General features: G+C 40.7%; 1 protein-coding gene across 1 annotated transcript in view; it reads left to right on the top strand.

Moving 5' to 3' along the window:
* Nucleotides 1–1,514: 1,514 nt before the first annotated feature.
* Nucleotides 1,515–21,311, top strand: part of LOC104275111 (copine-4-like) — a gene marked incomplete at both ends in the record, with an annotated part of 25,641 nt that continues 5,844 nt past the window's right edge. Inside the window, 3 exons of the mRNA XM_009870969.1 lie at nucleotides 1,515–1,598; nucleotides 2,049–2,138; nucleotides 17,369–17,467. Of these exons, the coding sequence (XP_009869271.1) occupies nucleotides 1,515–1,598; nucleotides 2,049–2,138; nucleotides 17,369–17,467 (273 nt within the window). The remainder of the gene's footprint in view (nucleotides 1,599–2,048; nucleotides 2,139–17,368; nucleotides 17,468–21,311) is intronic.

Genomic DNA, 21,311 nt, shown 5'->3' with positions numbered 1-21,311 from the left:
TCACCATAACTGGAAACCCTTGAAAACGTTAATAGCTGTGACATCAAATGTTTCTTCAGCTTGCCAGTTTTGAGTTGTTACGAAGCATCTTCGATATTAAGCTTGAGGCACCTTGAGCTGCTTTGCTGCCTCAGCTTTCATGGCACTCAGGTGGGAACTCCACTGTGTTGCGAGTCTTACACAAATTCCAGATTTCCCCTCTGAATTAGCCTGCACTGCAGGGCACGTGCTTTGGGTGTCTCATTTTGAGGTGTTTTCTTTCAGATAAAACTTTACTTATCACACTTGCGGGTGGGAGGCTGGAGGGCAAGCAGAGGGTGGAAAAATTCGTGTTTGATAAAGAATCTGTCAATGTAAAGCTTGCACTCTGCTCCAGCTGGTACACTGATGTATGAGAAGAGGCAGCTCAATCTTTTTTAACCCTGTGCACGCTGGATTTGGTGTCACTGTGACTAAGATAGCGCCCTCTAGCATTACAGACTTTGTGGGGTTTTCTGCTGGTTCTACACACTCTGACAAAAATGTCCTGTAACCATATCATTAGGATAAACAGGCAAACACATCTGTGCTGTTCAGAGCTCCACATGACAAAATTTAACAAACACATATACATGTGCCTTGAATCAGGCTCTAAATGAAGCATTTGGGGTTTGTTTTTGTTTTTTTTTTCTAGTAGTAAAAGAGCCATATCAGTCATGGAGCACTCTGAGCACTACATCAATAGTGTCACCTTTAGCGCATGGAAAAGACTTCAGGTTGCTCAAACCTTGCCCAAGGTTTTGTGGTCCCTAGGGACTCGCTTCCTTCTCCAGACATTCAGATTCAGCTATCGCGATTCAAAGCCCTAATTTATTTGTTTGTTTTGCAGTTACGGAATTGTAAGCATGCCCTGAAGAAAAATTTGTCCAAAATTACGTTTCCTGGCTTCGGCTAGCACCTTATCCAAAGCTCTTCCCATCCCAACAGCTATCCAGCTAGTCAAAAATAAGTATGGTGGGCATTCGGTGAGGAGAAAACTGTAGAACTTAGCATACTGCAGTCATTTTCCCGCTAGTGCTTTTATAGAAACTCGGGGAGAGCAAACAGAATTCCTCACTTCCCTGAACGGATATGGAGCTCCATGGTCTTGGACATGCCTATAGCAAAGAGTAATATTCATTTGCATAAAGTTAATCATGTGGCTCTTTTTAAGTAGAAAATGAAGAACAGGGTGGGAACTGCATAAAAAGGCCCAAGTCCATTTGACTCTTGCTCTTGCAGCATGGCAGGGTCAGAAATGGGAAGTAGCAATTAGCTGCCTTCCTCCTCCAGCTATGGAGGTCTCACAGTTCAACCTCACTTTATAATATGCTTCAAAGGCCTTGTGTGATAAAAGTAATGTCAAAAGACCAGACAGGCCTGGAGTCAGAAAGAAACAAGCTGGGTGGATGTAGGACCTAAAGCAGTACTGGTGCACTGTACCTGAAAAGTCAAAGAAAAATCTCAGGAGTAACCTGTCCTGTATTTTATTTCAGGACTTTTTCAGCAAATCAGATCCTTTTCTAGAGATCTTCCGGATGAATGATGATGCAACCCAACAACTCGTTCACAGGACTGAGGTAAGGAGTTAGGGCTGGGTTTACTTGCCAAGGATACAGGTGGGCTGTCAGGAGGAATAGTTTGTGCTTACATCTCACAAAGGGCACTGCAAGCACCTGCAATGCAGTTACTAATGCGTATCAGGTCCTGACTTACGCATATGAGGGTAAGGGAAGCTGGTACTGAAGCCAAAGATCCAAATTTAATTAAACAAGCATGTATTCTGTGGTGGGTGAGGAGCCTGTTTCCCACCTGTGCTCCTTCCTGGAGCTTTCCAGAGGAGGAGGCCTGCAAACCACAGGTGGGTCGAGGGCAGATATCCCTCGTGCGGGGTTCTGCAGGCATCCAGCTGAGCTCTGCTTTCTTCTCTTTCTGGTGAATGTACTGTATTCAAAATTGTGGCTCTTGTTGGCATTCTGTTTGGAGACGTGCAAATGCTAAGGCTTCCCTTCCTTTCTTTTCCCTCACAGGTTGTGATGAATAACTTAAATCCAGCCTGGAAGACCTTTAAAGTGTCTGTGAATTCTCTGTGCAGTGGAGACCAGGACCGCAGGCTAAAGGTCAGAAGTCGTTCCTACTTCTTGAATAGTTTTACTAACAGAAAACAAAACTTTGTCTCCCTTCTGGTGTAGGGATGTGCAGGGAAAGAACAGTCTCCATTTTAAACTGCAAGCCAAATAAGCAGTATTGGATGAAGAGGATTTCTAATGCAAATGAAGAAATGTTAGAGGAGTTATTTATTGTAGCATATGTAGGATGACAGTAATGGGAAGTGTCAGGATAATGACTTTGTTATCTTGGGAGGCTGCAATTTTATAAATCTGCTGGGTAGATTAAATATCTGTATGTTAGTTTCTGAAACACAGAAGACAAGCAAATTACTTTGTGTTGTATAAGCAGTATCAATCTCCAGGATAGAGGAAAGAAAAACAGACGAGAGCAGTTACACTCCAGAGGTAGCACCGTGTCTGACTCAAAGGCTGGCCAGGGACAAGGAGCACTGCTGTGGCTCAAGCCTCCTTGGGCACCTCTGATGCCTGGGCTGTTACTTCGTGACAAAAGGGAAGCGCTGGAAAAAAGCACAGGCAAGGACTTTTTGGAGTTCACGCCACAGCTTAGGCAGGGCCAGGAGCTGAGTTTTTGCTATTGAATGGAGTGAGCTGTGAAAGGTTTGGAAAGGGCAGGTGCGCAGATCTTCAGTTTGAGGCAAGACATGGCTCAAGTTTCTCCCACCCAAATGAAAACCAGAATTATCACAGCACTGCCTTCACCCCTGTAGTGTATATGTGGCCTCTAAACCACTTAGATGAGAAAACCAGGAAGAGATGCTTAAAAAAATTGTGATGCCTTGGGTATCAGAGCAAGTGGCTAGTCTGTAATCGTAGAGAAGTGTGGTTCTGGAGGGAGAAGTGTGCTTTAATCTTTTTGAAATTGAGGTGAGAAGGTCTGAGAGAGGCTGAGGGGTTTCAACCTGAGCAAAAGAAGATGGGGCTGGGAGTAAAGGGAGTGTTTGATCTGTGAACAGACAGACAGTAGCTGGACTTGTTTGCGGACGATACTGCCAGAAGAGAGCCCGAAGAGGAACAAGAACAGCCCTTTAGAACTACCTGTAGAGAGGATGAGGGCAAGTCAGCGAAGGAATGGGTGAAGAAGAGAACCAGGGTGAAATGAGTCTAATGAAGCTATGGACCACTTTCAGAATAGTCATGATTCTGCGGGGTATTCTTTCTTTTAAGGAGAATGTGTTTTTATTTGTGTGTGTGAGTGTTTGCAGGCCTTGATTTAAATGTCTGAATATTAGCCTGAGGTTACAGTTCAGACATCAGCAGAAAAGCTAAAAGTAGTAAGATTTGTACTGGATCATTCGTGAGTGCAGAAATGCTTTAAAATTAACCGTGGCTGTAAAGTAAGAAAAAGACTTGAAGCTTCTTTAAAATTCAGGCCCTTTTATACCTTTGGGTGGGTGTAAGATAAGGCTGTTCTGGTAGAGCAGCCCCCAAAATCATTTGTGTTTGACAGATAGCATACAGCAATTGTCAGATGACTATTCTGGTTGCTTTCTATACACACTGTAACTTTGGAATTTGATGGCAACAAGGACAGAAGGGTAGAAATTAGACGAATTAGAGAGGTGAGGTTTCTGTGGTGGGTTTAGGACTACATGAATATTTATGCTTTGATTTACATTGACTAAGCATTCCAGGCTTCACCCTGTCGTATCTTGGAACATTTCACTTGAGCTGCTTTGTTTCACTTTGTGAAGTATACAGCAATATGTTTCTGCTGAGTGTTGAAAGAGTTCCCTGTGCCAGATCTGACATGGGGAGAAGTAGCGTGTTCCAGCTGAGCATCAACTTCTTGCTGGGATTGTTTCATCGCTGTGAGGCTGGGGAGCCTTGTACCTGTACCCACAGCATCTGGAAGGCATAATCTAAGATAAGGCCTTCAGAGGCACCAGAAATCCTTGGAGGGCAATGTCAGCTCTTGGAAATTCTGCAAACAGAGGGACGCTTTTTAAGGACAACAGAGACCTCGCGACCGCCTCTGTCTTGTCTCTGCAAGGCTTGGCCTTTCATCTCAGCCCCTGAAATCCTGTGGGCACTGAGCTTAGTGAGAATTAACATGTAAAAAATACGCTAAAACAACTTGGTTTAATATTTAGAAGTTTGCTCTTTGCAGATCTTGCACCCGAAGCAGTCTTCACGCTGTTGGGGTGTTTGAAACCATCTTGTTTCAAATGTCTGTTTAGAAAGATAAGATAAGCAAGGTCACTGAAATCAAAGCAACCAGTAATTAGGGTGTCCCTCAAAAGTCTTTTGCTAGCATCCTTTACAAAGTCTGTTAATTTGAATCCCTTATGGGCTTTTAAACAAAAAAATCTGGCTTTGCTTTATTTAGCTGTGGTGCAGAGAGCAGTTATTATTTTTTTTATTCCTCTCAGGACACCTTGTAAAACTTTATTGCAATTATTGCCGCTCTAGCTTTTATTATGAAAAAAACATATATTAGATTTATGAACCTACTGAGCTTTTCTTCCAAGACATTGAAACCATATGAGAGATCGGGTCACACTTCAGTGCTGGTCATAACTTGTTTTAATGCTAATGGTACAGACAATTTGTGTTTGCATTGGAGTGAACAAAGCACCTCTTTGATCCAGAAGTCATGCGTTGCTTTTCTAATACGTAAAGAAATTCAGTTCACGGCAGTAATTACTGACAAATCAAAGCTGAGTGAGGCATATATAATCCTTCTGAGAGCAGTTTTTACCTTGGTCTGCTACAGTGCTCTAAGTTATGGAGCTTTAGTATTCAAGTTTGATTTCCGAGTGTGAGGTGGGTGGCTGCCAAAGGCTTGTCTGAAACACAGGCTTGCATTGTGAGTATCATCTGCTACCCAACCGTTCTAATAGTTGCAGGGTTCTTCTTTTTCTAGAGTTGTCCACTGAATGTACACTGAAAAGTCATCTCGTTTTGGCATTAGATGTTGTAAGAATCAGGAAATAAACACCTTGCAAGGTGCTGTTGCGTGCATGTGGTGTAGAGTAAGAATATCTTCTGCTGAGCCTGCACAGAGAATGTCACTGAAAGAAATTCTGTTCATGACGGAAGGTAGGAAAAGAGGCAAAAAAAAACCTGGAAAAAAAATATTGCTGCAGGTGAAGTAATAAGCTGCAAAGAGAGGTGGAAGCGTATGTCGTGTGTGTACAGAATGCCCTTTCCATCTTCCACCCACACAGGGAAAATTTTCAAAGGAAGAATGTCCTTTAGATGTTTTTCTACCTTTCAAAAATCTATGTGTTGCAGCTTTATTGACGTTGTCAGCTTGTTTATTGTTAGCACGAGTGCCATGGCTGGATTTCTGCTGAGCATTTCCTTGTAGTCCTCAGTCCATCATAGATGCTCTAGTGCTGGTGTGATATGTTCAGGAGTTTAATGGCTGTGATTTTCCTTTCGTTTCCATCCTAAGACCTTTTCAAATAGCAGCACGTTGGCCGTTGCAATGTGAATTTTCATCGGCCGTGAATTTTCTAAGTTTTTGTGGGAGGTCATTATTCACAAGGTCTTCCTAAGAGATGTGCACTTTGCTTAAATGAATAATCTATGCAGTGCCTCTTCAGCCTTGTTGATACTGTTACATAATGTGATCCTGTCTTACAATATTAATAGAAGGAAGAAAGATTTTGACATTATGCTGGATGGAAGTAGATAACCACTTTATTTTCATTTTATTAATTAAAGAAAAAAAATTAAAATTATTATTGCATTAATAATCTCTTCGCCAGGCTCTGTTACGGCATTTTGCAAGGTAGAAAGTTGGGTCTTCCTTGACTAGTTGTAGCTATGTTTCCTTCTGATTTCTTCAAAGTGTTAAAACTTCTGTGCAAAATGACCAATCATCAGGGGAGAAAAAAAGTTTCTTAAAGGTCTGTAAGTGTATTGGCTGCTCCATTCCGAGTTAAGGAAAAGCAAACAGCAGTGGTTATTTTGATATTCTCTGAGTTATTACTGTAGTGTTCTCTAGATCAATAAGCTTTCAGTGGTCTTTAATACTTGACTACAGTCTTGCTTATACAGATATATTACAAACAGTAATCCTTCAATAAACCTGCAATATCTCTGAGAGGCAGAGCAGAACCACTGGAGGCAGCCAAGTAAAGCTTAAGAGACAAGCAAGAGGTAATAGATTCAGACAAATCCATTAATGCTTTTATTCTTCTACAGTTTAGCTGTCATAGAGTGCTTGAAGCACTAATGTGGAGAGATAAGGTTTTTCTGGTCAACAGCAATAATGTGTGCAGGATTTGCAAAAGTGTGCAGCACGAGGGGCAAGTCAGGCAAACTGAAGGATTTAGTTCTGTAAGAGCAGGCTCTTTCATTATTGCTGTTTTCCTTTGGCTTTTAATTCCATGTAGAAAGAGACTGGCACCCCTGTGGGGCTGTATTTGTGGGTGAAGCCCTTCGTGTGGGAAGTTCTCAACAGCAAGAGAGGGGGACCCAACCTTCACAGGTCTTTAATGTGACTCAGAAGCTGCCTGCAAGTGACTTTTGTGTAAGCCACTTCTTTTTCATTAAGTCAAGGTGTTTTCCTGGCATCTTTAGAGTAATTGCCTCACTCCTAGAGGGTGCAGATCTTTCTTTATGAATAGCGTTTATTTATTAGTCAGTTTAAGGAAGTTACCATGTTGTGAGTTTCCAGAGTTGTTCTTGTGAAACTGTGTGGCTTTTCATTTTAGGTAACAGAAAGTTCCTTTTTAGTGGTCAAAAGAAGCACAAGAAAAATAGGCTTAAACATGGGCATGCAGTGTATAGTTAATCAGCTAATAGAAATATTTCTCTAAGTGTGCACTGCTTAACCAGAGTAGGAGTTTTAAAACAGTTGTCTGAGAGGATGATACATTATTTTGAGGATTATTATAAAATAAAAGTAAATGACACACTGTAAAACCATGTTTCTAATCCCTCCTTGCATAAATGCCATCGGACCTACTTTTCCAGTAAATGACTCATTAGAATACTACAGTTCTTAAAGGCTTCTCTTGCTCTCCCTCTCATGTTCCCCTTGTTCTCTCCTCGTGCCTGTGGTTGCAAGCACTACACTGATTATTAAAAGCTCAAGTGGCTGCTTCACAAGGCCTGCAGTGATTAGGGGGGACTTGCTGCGACTGCTCACACTCTTTTGTCTGTTTGGGTTAATCTATAATTTAGTGATGGGTCTGTGATGCGTGTGCCTCCTGAATTAATTAATCGCGACAGTGTGACAGAACCCTGATTTATTGGAGCATGCCAAGGACTGATGTGATCAATCAGTAAACTCCTGCAGGTGGGGCACAAAGTTTAAGATCAGCCTTTAAACAAAACTGTTAGATTCCTGGTGAGTGTGATCTCAGCTCACAGATTCCTTTTTTCTCTCCTCTTTCCTTGGCTGTATTCTTGATAGAACAGTTGAAGATGTCTGGAAAGAAAATACCAGATTGCAGTTGAAGATTTAGGAGAGAGATTCAAGAAATGAGTTTGACCCTGAGTTTGTTAGAGTCAGGGGAACTCATTCTGATGACTTTAATGGGCAGTAGTTTGTTCTCCATTAGTGTAGCTGCTGGATATATAACAAATTAATTGTCAGATTAATTAATCTAGGTTTGGTTTAATTGATGTTTGCAACGGGCTTTGAAGATGAAAGAGCTATCTAAATGACAAGTGTTGTTGCAACAATTAGGGGTGCTCAAGGGAGAGAATGTGTGTGATTAAATAGAAAAGAGCTGATATTCACATCTCCAAGGGCTTGGGTCCTTGATGAAGATGGTGGTAGAAGGCTGAAGGGCTGGTACACTGAAGGAAATGGGCAGGACCCTTCCTCTCATCCACTGGGTGACTCTGACAGCCCAGATTTCAGAGCTCCCCTGACATTGCAGCAAGCACTCATGGTGCGAAAGAAGGGCAGAGAGAGGACAGCAAACAAGCAAAAATATTGTGTGTGAATTTATTTGTTTGGATTAGGGGATCTGAGGAGCATTTTCTCTGTTTCTCTTTTGCAAATAAGAGAGAATTGCCTCCAAATAATTTACACATTGCATTTGCTGTGAGCTTTCTTCCAATTGCTTACTGCAGTTCCATCCCAAGACAAATAAGTACAGCTTTTCTATGCAAGTCATCGGGAGAAGAAGCATTCTGAAGGGCTGAGCTCACTCTCTGGAGCTGTCTTTGGAAGGGAGTTTTAATCCCCTTGAAGAAAATCCAGCAGTCTCATACCGTTGTGCCTACAAGACGTCTGACTGTGTGACTTGCAGTATCTTATGATACAGAAAATGAGAGAAAATGAAAGTGTAACCACTTTTTTCATATTCTTTTTTCATTTATCTTGGTTGAGACTGGAAAGAATAGTGAAGACAGTTTCCAGACAATCTCATTTCAGACTCTCATAAAGTAGCAAAGCCTCACATTGGCTGACATATAACCAACTTATAAAGAGCCGGGGTTTTTCTTCAGCTGTCTTTTTTACCATCAAAATGGAAAATTACACACTTATGGAAATTCTTCTCTTGTTGCTAAATCTTGTAATAAGTCTGTTCTTTGCTATGAACAATATATTCTTGCTACTTAAATAGAAAGCTTACCTTAAGTTTCTACTCATAAATCGTATCTTTGTAGTTTATACGCAAACATACTGCCATGAAAAAAATGGTTACACATTGCAGACAAGAAAATATGTCCATTTTAAATGACAATGTTCTTAGAGAACAGCAGAAACAAATTTAAGGCAAAATAATAATTTTGGTTTAAAAGAATTACATTAAGTACCTTCAGAGACCTAATTATAAATTAATGTTTGTGATAATCTAGGCAGCATTAGGGCAGAAAAGCGTGAGTCCTATCTCACACTGGGAATTTGTAAGCTCTAAATGATTGGTGTTTCATTATTTGAGAAAATTGCATGCTCATCACAAGGGTATGCGTGTGCTGCTGGTGGGTCGCGGTGCGAGATTTCTTCTCCTCCAGTACCACTTCATGAGGAGGTGACTGGTAAATGGATTCTTTAGAGCTGAATTGTGCCATGTTTGCTGTGTATAAACCCGTTGATAAGCCAGACTGGTCCTTTTCTGTTCAATGGCAGCTGCAGTAGGGACTTCTGCGTGTGCCTTCGGATACTCACCCCGGTTACACGTGCACAGCCCTCTGCTGCGCTTTTTTTCTGATATTTATTACCTTGTAGATTTTTTAGCAATATACTACCCTTCAACAGAATCTCTGTTTGATATCAACTGTTTCTGTTTTTTAACGAACCCATTTCTAGTTGCAAGCAAAACGTCTGAAAACCTGATGACTAGTTGTCTGGGAAGGCAGGCTTATTTTCACAGGCTAATTAAAAAGTAGGCTACTCACATTAGGCAGTCACGATCCTTCTCATAGACAGACAACAGCATTTCAGACTCCTGCTCTTCAAAATATTGCCAGAAATGAATCTTTGACTTATGACCAGGCTAAAATGTGGGAGTAAAAAATTTGCCTGTTGTCTGCTTTTAACACTGCAAGCAACGATTCATGAGTAACAGGGAGCCTGGGGAAGAGAAAACCTACTGCTGCAGACTGATGGTAGATGTTATTAATGAATGACTTATGTCAATTCAATCAGTGCTGGGAGTTATCACTTAAATGTCTTGTGGCGCTATCCCTAAGAAGGGCAGCAGGTCACAGCCAGGCAGTGCTATGGACTTCGGAAACATTGCTGCAATGGTGTTTTATATCCTGCTCCTGAAATCCCCATCCTGCGCTGTGCTGGAGCTGTGTTGAGGGCGTGAGATAATGGCATTCCTCATCAGAATGCAGCCTGTGCTTCTCCATGCAGTCTTATGAATATGGAAAATTGGCACAAAATAATTAAAAATCACTAACTCGTACTTTTAATCATCTCATGCACAGTTTAAAATTTAGAATTGTGATTTTAGTAGCCTAAATTTGTTTGCTCACGGCACTTGAACCTTTAATCTCCTTAAGAGCTTTAAATCCTCAACTCTACATAGCTTTAAGGTGACCTGTGAAAGTAAAATACAGAATCCTGGTAGCACACTGTTCATTGAACGCTCTCCTGGGCTGAATTAATCTAATTTTCCTGGCTGTTCAGAGCATTAAGCACGCACTTGTAAAGCTGTTGATGTTTGAGTTCTTTCCTTCGCTCTTTAATGCTACAGGAGTAAGGGTCTGATCTATCTCAGATGTAGCTTCTCGTGCGGGTTTCTTTGGATGTTCATTTCTTGGCTCCCTGCAAAACACAGCCTGTCAGCCTGTTCACCACGGACTGGCACCCGAGAGCAAGACTGGTCGTAGGATAGATACTCAGAGGGGCTTGGGAGGTAAAGGTGAAGTTTGGGCAAGAGGAATAAGCCAAGGAAGGATGCTCCTGTGTTAGTCTTGTATAGACGAGTATTCCTTTATAGGCAAATAGCTGAGTTTTCTTGTCGAACGGGGTATTTTCTCTACAGGGTAGTACTTTTAAGCACTCTCTCATCTTAAAAGGCATGTAGAGGTTTGCCTGTGGTTAATATTTTTCTAAACGTTTGTGTTTCAAGGAGTACAGTGTTAGCAGACCACCAGTTAATAATTTTTATTTTCTACCTGGTATATTTTGTAAATTAAATACCTTGAGTGTATTCAGGGAATCTTAAAATGCCTTGTAAATGTGGAATAGCACATGAGAAGTTACCCTGCCATTGACTTTTGAGAAAATACTGTTTTCATCTGCAGAAGACAGTGTCATTAAATCAATGTTATAGCACTGCAAGGAGCAACTGCATGTTCCTTTTACTATCATTTCTTACAACAGAGAAACGTAACCATATTTGAGCATGAATATTTTTATTCAGTGAACATAAACAGACTGGTATTTTGAAGTTAATTGTGCTTGGAGTTTATGAAAACAGCTTAAAACATGACTGCTTTTATATTCCACTTTGATTTCTTAAAGGCTGAACAAGCTGCCTAAAGCTTCTCCTCCTTGAACATCAATTTTTCATGTGGCATTGCCAGACTAGTAATCATTCCTTAGTGCCTTTCCTGTTCCAGAGCAGTTTTACCTATAAAAAAAGAGGTAGTAGTAGCTGGGAAAAAAGCCCATCAGCTTATTTTCACTCCTTCTTCTCTGCCCCAATTAAAAGAGATGCTCTGTGGTCATTAGCTTCCTTTCTGCATCCTTTCCGGCTTCTGACCCATCTCCAGCACGCCACAGTTAGTGAGAATTGGTTCTGGTTGACGCACACTAGATTGGAACATCTTAGAGAGGGCCATTTGTTTCAGAACTCAGGGGTCTTTCTGCTTAAGTCTTGGTTTGGGGTTTTGTGGATTTTCTTTGCAACTGATGACACTCCTGATCTTTGCCTGAGTGTGTGTTGTTTTTCCTGTATATGACTAACATTGGATTGCTTACTCCATAGAGTACTTCACGAAGTCAGTGAGGCTCCTCTGTGCTGCCTCCTTGTCTCAGTGATGATGTTGTTTGGTTCCGTAACAACATGATGGTGCCACCTGCAGTCACACAACTTCTGCTTTTGGATAAGGTGGTGCACAAGTGATAAAAGCATTGAGCTAAGTAATGGGAAGGGTAACAGCAATCAGCCATTTGTCAATGCATTTTATGAAGAGCTGCATTATTTCTGTACCATAATCATAGAATCATAGAATGGCCTAGGCTGGAAGGAACCTTAGAGATCATCTAGTCCAACCTCCCTGTCATGGGCAGGGACGCCTCTCAACTAGATCAGGCTACTCAAGGCTCCGTCCAACTTGTCCTTGAACACCTCCAGGGAGGGGGCAGCCACAACATCTCTGGGCAATTTATTCCAAAGTCTTGTCACCCGCATACTGAAGAATTTCTTCCTAAAATCTAATCTAAATCTATTCTCCTTCAACTTAAACCCATTTCCCCTTGTCCTGTCACTGGACACTCTTGTAAAAAGACCCTCCCAAGCCTTGCTGTAGGTTCCCTTCAGGTATTGGAAGGCAGCTATTAGGTCCCCCCAAAGTCTTCTCTTTTCCAGACTGAACCATCCCAGCTTCGGCAGCCTGTCCTCGTAGCAGAGGTGCTCCAGCCCCTGCATCATCCTTGTGGCCCCCCTCTGAACGTGCTCCAACAGATCCACGTCCCTCTTATGGTGGAGACGCAATGAAACTGAAGTCTTTGCAGTGGTGACTTGTCAGGGCCATCCAGCAAAGCTCAGTGGCGTTGTTCTCTGCGGCTCTTTATGATACAAAGTGTGCTGGAACCTCCTAAAACACCTCATTGCAAATGTCAGTCACTGCACACGTGCCACAGGTAAGGAAAACTCATGCCCTGAAAACTGTGTTTCAACCTCAGAGAGATTTTTCTTTTTGTTAGAATGACTAACTGGTTGATGTTGTTCTTTTACATCTTTCTCATCTCTCTGGTGGCATTTTCTCTTCTATTTTTTAATAGGGAAACCTGTCTCCTAGTGCCAAAGGATGCCCAACTACTGAGTGTTCTGCTATGAATTCTTTATTGCAGTCACTTTTAACATGTGGCTTTTGACATGCTTTTTAGTGCTTTTCTTCCATCTCCTTTTCACAGTTGTTAGTGTACATTTGTACTTCACACAAATGTATGAAACTGTATTTCTAGAAAGTGAGGACTTGTACAGAGCCCATGTGCAGACATACCACACAGTTTGGGAAAGTGGGAGAAGGAACATAATGAAAACAGAGAAGATATTAAAAAGTCTTATTAGTTCCAGTTGCAGTTTTTTAATAGGATGAGCTTGGTATTTATGACTTGGATTTTTTTTTCAATTACTTTTCTTTTTGGGTAGTCTTCAGAGAGTATCTTCTGATCAGTTAAAATAATTTCTTTACTCTTCCTGAATATTCTTCTCTGTGTAGGGTCTCTTTCTTACTGGCGTGTGAACATTATTTTAAAGATAGCCTATTGATACAGACACATGTTTTATTTAAGTGTCCTTACCTCCTTTAATTGTAGATAAATCACTCACATTAGGAGGAAATAGAGGTTATAATTACATTGAATTAAATGTTTGATTCTCTTTCTTCTTCCACTGGTAATTATTTTAATTATAGCTTTGTAATTCACCTGGCAGAGTAATGCAAGAACGTCCACACCTTCATCATTTTCCTAGTGTTGACATTAGGGAATGAGTTATCAGCTCAGTTTTAACCAGGCCTCTTTTTATTTATCTCCAGTTATTTCTGGCGTAATTTTGGTCATTTATGCAATCTAAGTACCTGACTGCATATTCAGAGAAAGTACTTAGATACCTAAGCACTGTTTCTTCCTGTCATTTATTTGGAGCACAGGCACGAGCTCAACTCTTGAAAGGCTGGTTTAGAGTGCTAGCTACACTCTTTACTGAAGTCCTCATTTTTCCGAAGCACTGCATTTCCATGAAAATCCCAAAGTCAGGTTGGTATAAACAGCATTACCTTTTATTGTGACTGGCAAACATGCCAAGAAACAATTTGAATGGATATTTCCTTCCTGAAAATCTCAATGCCAGGCTTCTCCTCATTGATTCTGTGCGCTCTGGGCTCTTAGTTTTGTTATGCTGTGAATATGTCAGAATTTTGTTGAGGTTGTTTAGTACCAGACTTTGAACTTTCACTTAGTCACAACAAATTCCTCACAAGTGAGAAAGAGGATAACCACAGAAACTCTTCAAAATAAATATATCACTTCACTGTTCACAGATGGTTCGGAAGATGGTGGGAAACAAAATTAATTAAATAAATGACTGTTTGCACATGCTTTGCTCTGCGTAATTGGAAAAAAAAAAAGTCTTGATAGTGATTTAAGGAACTACTTTCTAGAGCATTCTGTGTGCAGCAGACTGTTTGTCTCTCAAAAATATTGTTGCACTCACAAAAAGCTGTCAGATTCCTTCTTTTAGTTCTAGTACATGCAGCTGAGTTTCTTTATGAGTCAGTGTTCACAGAACAACCTTGCTCAAGAAGCAAGGAAGGATTCCCATAAAGCAAGAGTAATGCATTATTTTAGTTGTTGATTTGGACTGTGTATATATAATATAATATATATGGTACTGTATATACTTATTTTATAAATTCTATATTCTTTATATTAATGTAGAATTATATTGTATTGTAATATATAGAATTATCATATGTTACATTATAATACATATGTATATTCCATAATGCCTCATCTTCTCCATAGGGGAAGAATGTGGCCTCACTAGATGCTGTTAGTCCAGGGGGTTTTGAATGGTTCAGCTTGAAGAATTGAGCTAATCAAGAGGAAAAATTTTATCTACAGTGCTCTGAGGAAGACTTTCCTTCAGCCAGGGAGAGGCTTGCAAGAAACACTGGGTTGTTTAAGCTAATTCATTCTATGCTTGCTGGAGCCCAACTTCAGAGCAAATCTGAAATGAGCCATAAAAAGTTTGGTTTAACTTTGCGCAGAAGCACAACTAGTGAAAAGACAAAACTGTGATCACCAGCTTGGATGAAAAGGGGAAAAAAAAAAAAAACAGAGGGAAGAATTTTATACACGGCAGGAAAGACCAAATTTCTTTACAGTTATTCTCCAGCATGTAACCCAGAGTTGTGATGTGTGTAATGTCGATTTCAGCCTTGGAACATCAGAATGACAGAAACAGGATAACCTGAAGTGTTTTAGCTTTTGTACTGGAGATTTTGCACAGCTTTTCTCATACCCAAGTGGGGTAAAGGGTGGGTAGTAGATAAAGGCCTTCCTACAAAAAAAGCTTCTTTGAAGTATTCCAAGCAGGTGCATGTACTTCAGGGAGGTACAGTAGGAGATTTCCTTCATTATCAAAAAATAATAACCCTGATGAGACTGTTCCAGAAAAATCACTTTGATGATCAAGTAAATTTCTTTCTGAGGTTTTTTTCACCTTCTCTGTTTGACTTTTCCAAATCTTTTTTATTATTATTATTTTTTCAATGTTGTCACTGATCTTAGAGAATTAACTGAAGAGTTTCTGTTTATAGCATTTTGCCACCTCGTACCACCTGCTGCTCAGGGTGATTCTAGAAGTTGAGCAAGTCACTGACATTTACCTTGAGACTTCATTTCTTTGAGAGATTGTAGGTATCATATAAACTCTACTGAAAAATCATTATCGTGCTATTTGAGTTTAGAGTTGAATGATAAGAACTTTATAACCGATTGGGCTGTAATTTATTATGTTCAAGTCCGAAAATGAGCATTCTCCTTCTTGCCTAGCTGCAGGATACCTGGTTTCACAGAAATGCAAGGAAAAACACGTGTGTGTGCTATAATCTGCAGCATCTGGCCATCTGAGGGGAGCTTAAATGGATTATTTTCAAAAAGTACATTTCCATGGTCTGGCTGTCAGCTGCCTGCAGATAGAGTTTAGTCATGAGACTCCCTGCCAGTCTTAAAAACGAGTCTTCGGAGCATGCTTCAGCCTGGTTCATAAATTAAAAGGTTGTTACAAATCTCTCCATTGCCCCTGCCAAAGGTGCTGGATAGAATAGTTCTCTCCTTGTGACGATCTAATGGGAACAAATCACTTGAAGCATTTTTAGGGAAATAATCTCAGTACCTACAGACACCCCCATAAACACACACTTGAGTTGTCAGTTGTTCCTCTTACTTAGTTCTCGTGGTTAAAGCTAGATAGGATGGTGAGCACAGGAAGAATTGTTTTATGACAATTGCACAAGAATTTTGCCAAGTGAAAGCATAGTCTGACTCTCATATTAAGACATGGAACATCACTTTCTTGCCTCAGAAATTAAACTTTAAAAATAAATAATACTCGAGTTTGAGTCATATGATCTGGATATGAGATAGGATTTCTTTTGTTGCTATTGAATTATCAAACAGGAAAATTGTGTCACTCTGTGTGAGACGCTGGATAGAGAAATGGGTTTGCTGTTTATCTAGGCATCTTTGCGTCACAGAACATCAGTGTTGGCTGGAGCTGGAAACTGGTCCAGTTTGTATTTTTGTGAAATACAATTACAAACAGAAATTGTGCAGAGGCAGCAAGATTAATCTAGCTGTCATCTTCTGGGAAGCATCAGGTAATTAGCTAGAGAAGCCTGTGCTGTTGTAGCTCCAGTGTGGGTGCAAGTTTTCTGTGTATGACATGTTTTTCAGAGAGTAACAATTAATTTCTGTGGCCAGATGTGAAACTCTGGAAAAAACAGAAACGATAATGACCGTACTTGCAGGAACCCCTTTTCTTCCTCGGCTCTAATTGTGCAAACGATACCGTAATAATACTGTAGTTGTTTGTCTTTTCCATGAAGCCAATATGAAGATTAAAGTACCATCTGGCTTTCTGAAAGCTAAAGTTAGAAAACCTCTAGCTTGACAGAAAAAGCAGTTGGGGCCCTGTAGGGTGGACATATTAAATGTAATTTAATGTTGCTTATCTCCAGTTAAAATTCTAACCAAAAAGACATCTTTTGTAACAGGACATTTTCAGTAAAGGCCTCCTGATTCTGTCAATGTACTCAAGCTTTATCTAGGGAGACCACGAGGCTGAATTTGAGATTTTGTTCTCTACAGTTGTGAGCTCTTTCGTTGTCTTTGGGCCAGTTTTAAAATTAATATTTAGCAAAGCATGTAGTTATTGCTGTGTGTTTCAGTCTTGGCTAGCTGGATTGTATTTAGCAGTGTCTGTAAAATAAAATTCTCAGAGCTCAAACCCACCGAGATATTCATGTTTATGCATGGATTTAGGAATGATTACCAGTGGGGTTTGGTTTGAATTGTCACTGTTGAGCAGCACTGGAAAACAGCCAAGATACAGGCACTAGACACAGGCAGGTATAAATTCAAAGCCGTTTCAGAAAGTGAACTCCGTAACTATTGTCTCACCTTCACTGACTGTAAAAATGCTAATGGTAATGTTTGCCCACAGCAACTAGTGTTTTGAATGTTAATTTAGATTTCTAAAGCACTTCAGTGAGGTGAGTTACTCTTAATTCAGGACACTGTTTGACAGTGAGCATGCAAATACACACGGTCCTGTATTTTTACACCTAGCGAAAAGCGAGAAGTCAAGGGATCCTTTCTTTCTAAAATAGATGAAGCAAACTCCCTGACACACAACTGTCAGCAGCAAGCTGTGCTGAGATTCCACTTGTGGTTTTGCTTTGATCTTGGCAAGAATGTGTTTTTAATACGTCTTGTGATTTCCTTCTAGATAAAACACGTCACCCAACGTGCATCATAATTTCTCCTGTAGCATCTTTCAATAATAAAACCTGGTTTACTATCTGAAGATAAACACGCTCTCCTGTCTTTGCTTCCTCAGTGCATCGTGTGGGACTGGGATTCCAACGGAAAGCACGACTTCATCGGAGAATTCAGCTCAACTTTCAAGGAGATGCGAGGAGCCATGGAGGGAAGACAGGTAGGTGGGAATGACCGGCACGGTCCCAGCATGATGGTGCGTGCTTGCTGTGTTGACCTCCCCCTCGGCTTCACTGTTAGCTTGACCTGACAACCTGAAAACGCAAAAAAGAGCAGTTCCTCAACTTGTGCACCCTAAATGCTGAGCAGATTTCTTTCTGCCTTCCCTTGGAACACCCAATTTGTGCTCAGCAAACTCTCCATCAGGCTCTCAGAGCAGTTCCCCATGGTCCTGACAGTTGTTCTCCAGCTTTTTTCATTTTTCATGTGCCTCATTCATCGCTGCCAGCTCTAAACTAGAACCTATCACGATGAAACCAATCGCTTTCCTGAATATCTCATGAATCGCGGTCCTGAGGGAAAATGAAATTGTTAACTTATTAATGATTTCGCGCCGTTATGTCCGCCTGATCTTTTCAAATTGAATTTGATGGTAATTGCTGAATGTGATAAATGATTTGGCATATCTAATTCCAGAAATTGTCATTTCCTATTATTACTTACTCCTGAAGGTGTTAGTTTTTATAAGTTCTCTGAGGGGTAGTTAAAAATGTCAACTTTCTAACCTCTGACAATTGATATTCACTGCTTCATGGCAACCTCAAAACCAAACATAAGTGCCTGTCAAGCTTTATTTGGGTTTTATATTAAAGTTCTGATTATAATGTGTTAATAGAAAGCTAACAAAGAATCAAAAAGCATTTAGTAAATGGTAAGCAGTCAAGCTGTTCCATAGGTCAAGAAATTTTTATGCTTCTTCTGGGTATTTTCTGTTCATGTTCTTTGAACAATCTATAGTTCAGCAGATGTTGCTCGTGCGTGTAGACTCCTGTTGATGTATATCAGTCATATATCAACCCATTGCAAATAACTTCTGAACAGAACCTGGTTATAAATTAAATCCTCTTTTGTTCTCTCAGATTAAGTCAAGGGATCAAAACTTGAACTAAACTGAATTTGAGTGGCAATAAAACCTACCTAAAGAGGTAAACAGATTCCAGAGTGAGTAACACTGACAAGGTCGGTGATGTGAGAGCGCTCTGATTTTGTGTACAAATGCCTGGGCTGGGAAAGGGGCTTCCCTTCTGCTGTTGTGCTGTTATTCTGTGGGATGGCACCTGCAAAACCCAATGTTACAGCTAGCTCTCACAGGACACAGTGGCCAACAATGTGAGAATTAGTCCCTTCTCCCCCCTCCTCTTTTCCAATCCTTGTTTTGTAGTCTATGAGAGAAGAAAACAAGATTTAGTTGGTAATAGTCATTTAAGTGGCTAATAAATACTACCCAAAAAATTTACATGCACCTGCTAGATGGGCCTTGCCTTGGATGAAAGCAGGCTCCAGTGAGCACTAACAGCATGAGAGGCTACAACAAGCAGCAGAGAGTCTCTGCAGATCCCAGTGAAAATTACATATTTATTATGGAAGAAGTATTGCGACCACACGTTGTACATAAGAGGTCATTTGTGTGAGAGACCTATTCAGTTGGCTGGTGCCAAAGTGCCATTTCCCTTTCCCTTTCTCTATTTCGTTCTCCCTCTGTTCCTCCCTCCTACTATCTCCTTTTTCTGTGTTTTTTTTCCACTTTCTCTGTCCCTCCCTCCCTCATCCTCTCTCCTTTTTCTCTCTTTTCCAGAAATAGCTATTGCTCCTAAAAGCAATATACGCCATTAGCTGCAGACCCCACAAATACATCTGTTATATCAACCTCCTTTGTGCAATATTAAGTAACATGATTAGCGTTTGTCTTTTTTTTCTTTAGTTTTATTCTCCCCAGAAAAAAAACCATGTGCAGTGAAGTGTTTACTTGGATAATGTAAACCTTGAGGGAATGGCAGAGGAGGGGGAAGGTGTTTTGCCTTCAAGTGGATGTGTTGCTAGGGGTTTCTGAAAAGGAAGGCCCCACCAGAGAAATGCAGTGATACATGGGTGAGGAGATGAGTAGGTTAGACACAGTCCTTTGTTTCTAGAAAAGACATTCTCATAGCCTCTGACCATGAAATGTTATGTGTTCCGTGTAGTACTCTTTTCAGTCAGAGGAATAAAACTGCCAGCTACATCCCTCAACCTATGGCGTTAAACATTCTTTCACGTAGCATCACAACAGCAAGTGTTGGCGGTGAGGACCAGAACCTGGCATTTCATCTCAGATGCTGTGGAAGCCGGTGTAAAGGGCAGAACTCAGGTCTGAACACCCTCTTTGAGTTGCTAAGGAGACACAGTGAAACTTGTTATTCTGGTTATATTTTCTTCTGAATGGATGTGTGTTGCCTTCTTACTTAGGGGACGTGGTGGTGCTTCTCAGGCTGCTTCAGCACCATCCAAGGTTTGAGTGTGAGCCTCAGATCCAAGGAGCTCACAGTTGGCTTGCCTTTGCCATGAGATTTCTTGGGAATTTGTGTTTGAGAGCAGATAAATGTTGAGAATCTAGCACTGGCAGCTTGCTGGTGGTTGGGCCAGTAGTATGTGAAGGAAGGAAAGATGATCCTGTATCTGAGTGACCGATCCTTTGGGTTTTTTAGGAATGGCATGAATAGTTTGTGAATTTGTGTTCTAAATGTGGCAGGTCTTCGGTGAACTTTGCAAATGTTGAATTATGACCCCTTCAGAGTGACAGTTGCATTTCCATGACTGAAAGGACTGAATTCTGGGAAAGCTTTTTTCTTTGGCTGGTGGTACAGATTAAATTAATTTAAGCTGTTTCAGAAGACTTCCTGGCCATGAACAACCTCCAGTTCATACCTTGGTGTGTGTTTCTGTTCCGTAATAACTACCTTGTCACAGACTGTGATGTTCTGATGCCTAGCCTGTGTTCATACTGAATGCCAATAAAAAGTGGCCCAAAGACATCCTGTTGATCAAAGGCACATCAGAAGGAGGTGTTTCTAAACCTTCTCTTTAACATTTTCTGCCATTAGAAAATTCATAATTTACTCCTTCACCATAATCTTAACACAAGAAAACGTAGGAGGAACAAGTCCATCCCTATTTGCAACAGTTACTTTTTCTAGTGAATACTTTGGGTTTATTGTATGCTTAGGATTTGTTCCAAATATGTGTATAATACATATTTTTAATATGTGTGCATGATTACAGTTTTATAAAGTGTTCTAATATTAATCTATCAAGCATTTCAAAACAAGACTAGAAAAGCTTGATAAAAATTTAAAGACTTTTAAAGCTTTTCATAGGTGAAAGGAGAAATCCTCTACTAAAAAAAAAAACCCGAACTGTTTTTTTTTCAGTGGAGACAGTAAAGCCAGAGGGATTTAGGAAAAAAAAAAAGTCATAGAAACATAAACTACCTGGATCCCCGTGCAGCACAGGAGTTACATAAGGGAAAAATCTGTTCCTGATTACATAAAACTGGACATGTGTGTATGCATACGGGAGAGGAAAGGGAAGGACGAGACCCTACTCTCCGTGCCATCCCCATGGAGCTCGCGCAGGCTGGGGAGTTCTCTGGGGCTGGGGGGGCTGCTGGGGAGCAAAGATTCCATGGATGGGTCCTGGCTCTTCTCTTCTGAAGGTCTGGTAAGGGGCAGGGGAAGGATGTCTGGGGAAGCAGCATCCTTCACTGCAGAGAGTAACATCTCCCTTTGAGGGATCTGTCTCTCCTTGTTACATCAACAAGAGAACTAGGACCTTCCAGGTATCAGTGTTGGTTTGCTGACTTTCACCGAAGAATAGCAAAATTGAGTTTATTTTACATTCAGAAATTCTCCACACGGCAGTGTAAATTTCAGAGTATGAAAGAAACACAGTGGTATAGCCTGAGGGTTCATTACCAGCAGTATGTAGGTCAAATTAACAGGACATAGTTAAAACCAGGTTTTTTTCACTCT

The sequence above is a fragment of the Apaloderma vittatum genome, unplaced genomic scaffold (assembly GCF_000703405.1).
Source record: "Apaloderma vittatum isolate BGI_N311 unplaced genomic scaffold, ASM70340v1 scaffold20370, whole genome shotgun sequence".
NCBI lineage: Eukaryota > Metazoa > Chordata > Aves > Trogoniformes > Trogonidae > Apaloderma > Apaloderma vittatum.
Note: the sequence above shows the minus strand (reverse complement) of the source record. Positions and strands in the feature narration are given on the sequence as shown.